The following is an 8368-nucleotide window of genomic DNA, read 5'->3' as shown; positions in this document are numbered from 1 at the left end:
CTACTATGTGTTATGTGTTAGATTCAAGTAGAGTGCAACCCAAGACCTCAAGTGCTATAAGCTCTTCCCACAACTATGTCCAATTTTTATCAACTTCTTAATTTATTAAGAAAAGAAAAAAAAAACTAAAAAAACTATAAAAAAAACTGTAGACTTCAATCATTAAGTTGAAACCATTGTATATTACATTTTTAGGGTTATTTTTTATTCCGCAAGAGATACATAAAAACTGCTCCTTTTCGAAATTAACAACGCCGCTTAATCCAATTGCTGTTATTAAGCCTTGCAATTTTAGTATTTATTGCGTCGTGTGAAGGCCCACCTACTTTCCGTTGCGTCTGGGAATACTTCCATCCAATCTTTGCCCACGAAACCCCTGCGCTAATTCTAATTCCTCCTTATTTCAGAAGATTGGGCGCTCTTAATTTATTATCACTTTCACCATTTTCGTTTCATTTGAGGAGTCTCTTTTCTTTTATCTCCAGGCCCATATTATTGGATTCTTCAAGATCAGCCCATTAATGCAGGAACACCATGAAAGCTTAACCCAGAACTTTAATCTTCTCTTTTGACGGGTGGGTTTCGAAGAATATCGTAAGTTCTTCGCCTCTTCGACAATATTTTCATTTTACGGGTTTCTCTACATATTTTTCGTTTTTGGGATTCATGCAAACTTTTTGATTTTTTAGGGCGCGGGAGGATTTTGAACAGATTCGGCTTTTCGTTCTGATAATATTTCGGCCTTTGTTGAACAAGGGTTCGAATCCCATGGATCTGAAAAAGATTTCTGAGGCAGAGGCGAGGATTAAGGCTTTGGAGGCGGAGAATAGCGAGATGAAGGAGACGTTAAATGCTGTAAGAAAGCAATTAGCGGTATTTGAGAGCTTGATTTTGTACCCAACTTATTTCTATGAGTTGGAGCGTTTTCCTGAGTCGCAGAAGGCCATGGTGGAGTTAGCCATGAAGGCCAACTTCTTCAAAACTTCCCATGAGATACGGCAGAAGACGGAGGAAAACATGAAGGAAATATGGTCCAAAAGGGGCAGGGCCTCTCGTTGATTGTTAAAAAAATGCTTCAATTGTGTTTTATTGAAAATCCCTGTTTTGGGGTCATGGCGAAATGTGTTCGTGGCCCCATTTGGTTAATGGTGAGCCTGTACAGGAGACAAGAACAGGGTTTCATGGCAGCACTATTTTGTTGATTAGAGGTATGGCTTTAGGATTTTATTTTTATGTAAAATTTGGGACTCATTCTTGTTTGTGGTACAATTTACATTGGATTGTTCGTTTGTTCTCTTTCCTGGCCTTCAAAAGCAGTGTTTCTTTATGATTTTGGTTGCTCTTTGGAGTTTGCTATGATTTTGGTCATCTGTAAGCTTTGTTTGGTAAAAGACATGCATTTTACTAGTCACTTTTTAAAAGACTGCAAAAGGAAAAAATCTATCACAGTGATGGTTTTGGGTTGCTTCACAATTTTGTATAAGTGAGATTTGCTTCTTATTATGAAAGGATACAAGCTAACTGTAAAATGTAACTAGTAAGGGAAAACACAAATTGGTTTGACCAATTATATGTGCAAATTTATTGTAGGGGAAAAATGTTTTATAATTGTGGGTGAAAATTTGTGTTCAATTGATTGGAAATTCTTTTGAAAAAGGTTGGTGGTTAAATTTCTTTCGGATTGAATGGAATTTCTTCCACTGATTTTTTAAGAGTTTACATTTACATTATTCAAGGCCTTCTACTGAAATTTAAGTATTTTTGACTGATTTATTTTCTGTTTTATGATTATAATGTTAGGAAATTGTGAGTTTACATTTACATTATTCAAGGGAAATTTAAGTATTTTTGACTTGATTTATTTTCTGTTTTATGAATATGATGTTAGGAAATTGGGTTGCATAAGTTTACTTTAATATTTATGTAAGAAAATTTGTATTAGATGGACTGGAATCTCTTTTCAAATTCAGATCCGATTTTTTCGAGTGTTGATTTTTATGTAGTTGTTGATTGGATGAGTTTACAAATCTCTTCCAAACAATTTAAAAGATCTTTAATTTCATATTGTTAAAAATTTTCATTAAATTCTTTTGAAATTTTTCCATTTTATATACATATGTAATTGAAATATGGTACTATATAATTTGTAACTTTTTTTAAAAATATGAACTAATTTTTATATAATTTAATGAATATTATAAAACTTTATAAAATTTGACATATACTAACTTAAATAATAACTTAAGATTATAATTTTCATATAAAAAAATCTGAAATTCTCATATGTTTTAAAAAATAGATTAATTTTTTTTAAACTAATTTTAGAATAATAATATTTTTAATGATATAAACACATCTAGATATACGTTAATCAATAATTTTAAAATATTTTTAATATCGTTTTGATATTTCAACTAAAAACCATTTACCCAAAAAAACTCGATGAAGAGAAAAATTCCTATCCATTCTGAAGGCGGGTTAGAAAATTGAAAGAGATCACCAGCATCAAATTAAAATTGTAGCCAATATTTCAAAAGCGTCGCATGCAATTTTTTTTTGTTTTTTATCATTGTACTGAGTGATACTGCATGTTTGTTTATTTCAAAAGCGCATGTATTCTTTTTTTATCATTGTACCGAGTGATATTGCATGTTTGTTTATTTTGAGTATTTTTATTATTCTTTTAAAGTGTAAATGTTTGAAGTTTAGAAGAGGGTTTCTTGCCATTTCTCTTTTTATTTATTTAAATAATAGAAAGTGTTTATATTAGTATATTATTTATTCTAGATTTTTTTCTCTTAGTTTGGGAAATAAGTTTTTAATAGAAAATATAATTTTTGTTTTAATATTATTGAAAAATTAATATAATATATATTTTTAAAATAATAAAAAGATATTTGAATTTTCTATGCAATCACAATATCTTTGTAGCTTGACTACTATAATTTAATTTTTAACCACATTTTTAAATATTTAAGGGATTTAATATATAAATGTAAGCATCAAGTTCTTTGATCCATGCCTATTTGTCCAAGGTTTTATGCCACGATGAAAAAGTTATCTTTTACATATGAATAGCATATAAGATCTCATATTTTGCATAAATTTCAACAAGTGACATTATTCTATTCTGATGCCATGAACATAATTCATTTCTAGAAATCAATCTCATTTCTTAAACCATTACCTTAGATTAAATATGTAAATGTGGAGTTTCTAGACCATTTTTTCACCAACAAATTTGAAAGTTCTAGAATAGGGCCACATTGCCTTAATTTTCACTAGCTATTAAAAGTCAACTAAAGAGTGGATTATTTCAAATTACACACTAGGGTGTTGTATTTATTAATTCAAATGTATAATCTAGCATTTATGATTTGAGAATACATTATATCATAGTTATTTTATTAACCATAACCAATAGAATATTCATCACAATGAATCCTTTTTAGCCATTCTCTTGTCTTGATTTGAATCTTTTGTTTGCACAATATAATGTGTTCCTATAACTTGTGGCCTCCAACTCTTTTATCTATGGTGCATTCACAATGTCCTTTGTTATTAAATACATATTATAGGAATGTTTATATCATTTATGTGTGTTTCTCTCCTTATAGAGTTGGTCAATGCTTTCTATTTTAATTTATATTTACTAATCTTATTTTTCTAGGAGTCTAAGTGATTGTATATATCAATTATTGTTAGAAATAAGAAATACTGAGCTAGGAGTGGGGAGGTGAATCAGTAATTTAGAAACTATAGTTGCCAATTGGATATTATTTATTAATGTGAACCATACATAAGAAAGTAAACAAGTAATGTTGAATAGTAACAACAACCATGCACAAAGATAACTCATAACACCATATTTTGTTAACTAGGGAAATCCTACCCAAGTGAAAACCTTGGTGGGGATGATACCCACTAGATAATATATTGATATGTGTGTGTGTGTGTGTGTGTGTGTGTGTGTGTTCCTTGTTAGAGGATGGACCTTGATAGGAGTCATGAGCAAATTCAGTATAGAGAGTCTTTGTTAGGAGATTCCAACCTTGCTAGGAGTTGTAGTATAGTAGATGCAAGATGAGCCCACTGCCCAAACATGCACTTCTAATTACAAGACGAGTTCATTGCCCAAACAAGTAATTAGATCTCAAGTATATAAGTGGTGTAACTTCTTTCTTGGCTGATCTTTGATCATTAGCTTGATCTTAGATCACAAAAATAGCTTCTCAAAACTTTGCATATATTGCTTTCACAAAAGTTTGCATTCAATACAAAATGTACACTTGCACACTTTTAATTGCAAAATGTCCTTTGCATAAATACCATGTCTTTTCACAAATTGTTGCTTTGTCAACTAAGACCAAAATATACTTTTCCAACTTAGACTAAACATCTAGGATGTTGGCCCTAATTGGTCAAGTAATTATTTTGTAAATAAAATAATTTCTCTCTGTTAATTTCACTATCCTGTTTCACTGGTAAAACATGAATATCTCTTTTCTATACAGTTTGTACTGATGTCAGAGGTTATACACGTCATCATCAACATGTATACTATCTCCATTTAACTTTGCTAGTCATAATATGATGTCAGTAACAAGTTACATACAAAACAATTCACTATTGTAAACCAAATTCATACATAGACAATTTTCTGAGTACCAAAAGCTAAGTATCTTTATTTTTGAGATTTTCTTCAAGCATGTACATCATGTGTTGCCATAAATGACAACAATTACATAGCTTCATTAGCTAATTTTCAACAATCTCCTCCTTTGGCATTGATGGCAACAAAATAGGAAAAATTGGCTAAGTATCAAAAAAATTGTCAAAAACAATAATAATACATTAATAATCTTTTACAACTTATTCATCTTACATATGCTCCCCTTTTCAATATGATTTCATATCTTACAATTTTACCTTCTCCTCTTTATCTGACTTACAATTTTCTTATGCATCTTCTCCCCCTTTGACATCAATGACAAAGGTTAGAATGTCAAAAATTGTCCATCTACTGTAAAAAAAAGCTATAATTATCTACCTTAAGCTGATAATATCTTCATACAGTCGTCAAAACTTTCCTTAAGACTGTCTACACCTTTTGTCCATGTATCCTTGGTTGATTCAGTAGAGGTGAGAATTGCACATAGGGCATATGATGCAATCTCAACTGCATTAAGATTTGAGTATAAAAAGTTTGAATAGGTGTCCTTGGCTTTGACACACTCCTCTGACTATTTCTCAACAATAGATATCCCCAAAACAATAGAATCTTTGAATTCTGATACTCTCTTTAAAATTTGTTCTTTATGAAGTTCTAGTTTCTTGATATCACTGTGAACATTGGCCACTTTTCCTTCAAAGTCATCAACTTTGTTTGAAGATTGTTGTATCTGGCTTGATAGAGCTTCTAGCTTACTGAGCTTTCCTTCAATCTTACTATCAAAATCCTTAGTCAATTTGTGAGATAAGGTACACTTAATGTATAGTACCTTTCCATCTTGCCAACATTTTTGAAGTTCCTTGATACAAGTATCAAGATTCACCAAATTATTCTTGATGTTTTGACAAATGGTGTTAAATAAACTAGCATCATGTGATATCTATGCCTTTGACTCTATAAATTTGTAAATTCTTCATCAAAAGATTTCAGCACTACTTGTGCCCTTTGTTCAGGTTCTGCCTCTGTATGCTGGACTACTTGAGTACTGTGTAATCTGTTAGTAACCTCCATTAAGGTTTTTTGCAGGTTCTTTATTGTTCTGTTCTTCTCAATAAGTCTTGACATAGATGAGATCAAGTCAGTTTGATCATCATCATCAATTGTTAGGCTAGCAAGAGAATGTGGAGTAGATGAACTAGATGGTTTAGATTCATCTTCCCTTTGCTTCTTTTCTACTACCTCTTTGACTCTTCTCTCTTCTTTCTCTTTCTCTTCTTTTTCTTTTCTTTCTTTCTTTATCTCTCTTTTCTTCCTCCTCTATTCTCTTCTTCTTATCTTCCTCTATTTTTCTTTTCTTTTCTTTCTTAACTTTTCTCTTCATTTCTTCTTCAAGTAATTTCTGCTTGGCTTCTTCTATTTTTCTCTTTTCTTCTTCTAATAACCTCTTCTTCTCTTCAATTTTTTTTAGTTGGTCTTGAATATCCTCGGTATGAGATTTAGGCAGTATCATCAATATTAATAGTAACATTGGTCTGATTAATCTCCATTGTGTCACCACTTACTAACACTTCCAAAGTTCTAGGTGCTGGTGAAGGTGTTTCCTTAGATTCTATCATCATTTGACTTATAACTATTGTTGTTTCACTTTTTATCTTATCCTTCTCACCCACCATAAATAGAAATGGTCTCACCTTGTTTCTTAAGTAAGGTGCTAGACTGCTCAACAAATTCCTAACTTCTTCATCAATCTTGCATATTGTCCTTATCATGGACTTCTGAAGTTCTATGTCTTCTTCTCGAGCTGGTGCCTTCTTCTCTATGAGTCTGTCATAGACCTTCTGATTTACCGTGCTTCAATATCCTTAAGTTTCATATTGTTAGCTATTGTATATCTCATAGTAGAGATATTGATATGATCTTTCTCAATATCATTATATAAATCATAAAATTTGTTCATCTGAACAAAGTTTCCTTCATTAGCAATGGTTGAATGAATCTTCTCTATCTTTGGCTTCCAGGGTTGTTGAGCTTTTCCTGCTGACAACTTAGAAGTAGTTACTTTCTCTACCTATTTTGCTTCTTGTTCTTCTTGTTCTTCTTCAATAGATTCCACAATTGTCAACGATGTCTTTTGTCTCTTTCCTAGTCCAATGGCTTGTTGCTTGATCCTTTTTGTCTTGGTGGTTACAACTTCCACTAATCTTTCTAATTTCCTATTTGGCTTACTTTATTGTACATCTGACACTACAACATAAGGAATGCTCTATCCCAAAGATGTCTCTGCAATAGACACCAATAAAGGTTGTACATATGTTATTCCTTGTTTCATGGTTTGTTTGGTTGCCTGTGACTCACTTTCTATTATGCCAGCCTCTGTTAAAGCTTTCTTCATTATTGTCTCTATCTTCTTGTGATATGCCTTCTCTAAGGATGCTTGATGAGTTGATTGGGTAATATCTTCATAAGTCCCAAATCCATACTTAGCTTGGTCCTTCTCAGAGTTCAACAATAAATCAATGTATCCAATTGCTACATCATCACTTATTTTATAACCTAAGGGATCAAGAAATGTTTCCCAAGGTTCTACTACTTGAATATAAGTAAAATCTGTATCAACCATAACACATTTATCTTGTTTAAATCTTTCTACAATTGCAGGTGCAATTCTGAATCTTTATCTCATTTCATTTTGAAATGTTTTCATTACCAAATTCCCACTATCCAAGATTTTATCTTTTGGATGTCTTCTACATACATCTGTGATCTTCTTCATTGTACATCTTTCACTGCTCATAATTTTTGTGACTGACAAATATGGAAATCTCTTAAGTACATGAAAGAATATATGATTGATCAGTGATTGAAATCTAAACACAACATTCTTGGTCCTCTTGATTTTCTCCAAGTTTTCAAGAAGTTGCATTCTTAGAATTTCACTAAGGTTAACTTGTTCCTTCTCAACGTATATCTTATAGGCTGCATAGATGAATCTAGACAATAATTCATCAATCTTAGAACTTGCACATATAGAGTAGGCAATGATTCTGCTCAGGAATCTTACATCATCTTGTTTAATGGTGCTGATCACCATGGCCTTTCCATTATAAATTTCTTTTTTGAAGATTTCAACTTTCTTCTTAACAAATTTCTCACCTATAGGTACACTGCCTTGTTTTTTAAGACCAATTACCTCACATGAATAAGGTTGGCTAAAATATTAGCTACATTATCTTTCATCCACAGATTTCCATCATGAATTCTACTTAGTATGATCTGTGTCCACTCATCAGTCTCCAATTCTCGGTAGAAATGATATTTGAAAAGATATAGTTCTTTCAAATGTTCAAATCTGGGCTTTACAATGATATCATGGTTAAAGACTAATTCCACATCTTTTTTCATATACTCGCTCCCAATAGATTCAAAATTGTTGTTAAGATAACTTCCTACATCTTCCAAATAAACTACATTGTTTGGAGTAGTGGATAATGTTGAATTAGGGTTTTCTTCTATGGGTTTCATAGAAACAACTTTCAATTTCGATCTCTCCCTATTCTCAACATTATGAACTAGTGACATATCCATGATTCTATCAAATATAAATTTTATCGAATAAATTCTGCGAGTAAGCGATAAAACACCTTTTTCCAAAAAGAGGGTTTACTTAGAAATCACCATGTCAATTTGCTTCTTAGT

The 8368-nt window shown here is 31.5% G+C and overlaps 1 protein-coding gene across 3 annotated transcripts; it reads left to right on the top strand.

Moving 5' to 3' along the window:
- Positions 1–296: 296 nt before the first annotated feature.
- LOC149578811 (uncharacterized) lies at positions 297–1296 on the top strand. 3 transcript variants are annotated; one of them, XM_089806337.1, is made up of 2 exons: positions 297–594; positions 757–1296. In XM_089806337.1, exon 2 carries the CDS (start codon positions 769–771, stop codon positions 1057–1059), a length of 291 nt encoding a protein of 96 aa, XP_089662463.1. In that variant the 5' UTR covers positions 297–594; positions 757–768; the 3' UTR covers positions 1060–1296. The 3 variants fall into 3 exon arrangements, with proteins under 3 accessions (XP_089662463.1, XP_089662437.1, XP_089662415.1); XM_089806311.1 differs by having other exon boundaries at positions 302–575; positions 690–1296; XM_089806289.1 differs by having other exon boundaries at positions 302–594; positions 690–1296.
- Positions 1297–8368: the final 7072 nt, after the last annotated feature.

Source organism: Cupressus sempervirens, chromosome 1, assembly GCF_028749045.1.
Source record: "Cupressus sempervirens isolate cs-2001-9-10 chromosome 1, ASM2874904v1, whole genome shotgun sequence".
Classification (NCBI taxonomy): Eukaryota; Viridiplantae; Streptophyta; class Pinopsida; order Cupressales; family Cupressaceae; genus Cupressus; species Cupressus sempervirens.
The sequence above is the reverse complement of the archived record's forward strand: the minus strand, read 5'-3'. Positions and strand labels throughout refer to the sequence as shown.